Source organism: Phytophthora parasitica (assembly GCF_000247585.1).
Source record: "Phytophthora parasitica INRA-310 unplaced genomic scaffold supercont2.42, whole genome shotgun sequence".
Taxonomy (NCBI): Eukaryota; Oomycota; class Peronosporomycetes; order Peronosporales; family Peronosporaceae; genus Phytophthora; species Phytophthora nicotianae.
In genome coordinates this window covers 357,334-357,894 of record NW_008649028.1, presented here as the reverse complement: position 1 = coordinate 357,894, position 561 = coordinate 357,334, and the positions used below count along the sequence as shown (strand labels likewise).

Below are 561 nucleotides of genomic sequence, written 5' to 3'. Positions count from 1 at the left end.
ATATGCAAACGCCGAAAATGCCGAATTTTGTCATGCCATGCAGGGCAACAATACTGTAGTAGCGGCAGCATTTTCTCGAAACAATCCGTTTCTCCAGCAAATGAAGTGATGATTTATAGGCCAAGTTTTGCGTTAACCGTATTAGATAATACGTCCTTGCTAATAAAAGTGGCGTTAAAAGCTCTAGCTACCATCCATTCGGGCGGCGTTTCTGTAGCGTTTACAGGTTGATGAAATTTCACAGTCATTTTTGTTAGATAGATAAGAGGAAGAGAAAGGAGTATATTGCTTGCCCGTAGAGTGTACCAGAAACATATCGGTGAGGCGCTCTTTGTCCTTGCCTCCACATCGCACCCATACAGTCTTAGCACCCTTTTCACTGATAGTATGCTTCTGTAAATACTCCAAACACACTCCACTCTGGTCTGCGTTGTAAACCTTCTTGACGCCAAGCTCCTCTTTGACTTGAGCAACATTCTTCCACAAAAATTTTGCATCTGCCTCCATATCCGCCGGCTTCTTCTGTCACTGCCTCGTCTTGGCGCGAATTCGCAGCCCATG

At 44.7% G+C, this 561-nt stretch overlaps 1 protein-coding gene across 1 annotated transcript; it reads right to left on the bottom strand.

The window, feature by feature from the left end:
- Positions 1–183: 183 nt before the first annotated feature.
- PPTG_23557 (hypothetical protein) lies at positions 184–507 on the bottom strand (the record flags this gene model as incomplete). The annotated part of the gene is made up of 1 exon (XM_008911580.1): positions 184–507. One exon carries the CDS (start codon positions 505–507, stop codon positions 184–186), a length of 324 nt encoding a protein of 107 aa, XP_008909828.1.
- Between the last annotated feature and the right edge of the window lie 54 nt (positions 508–561).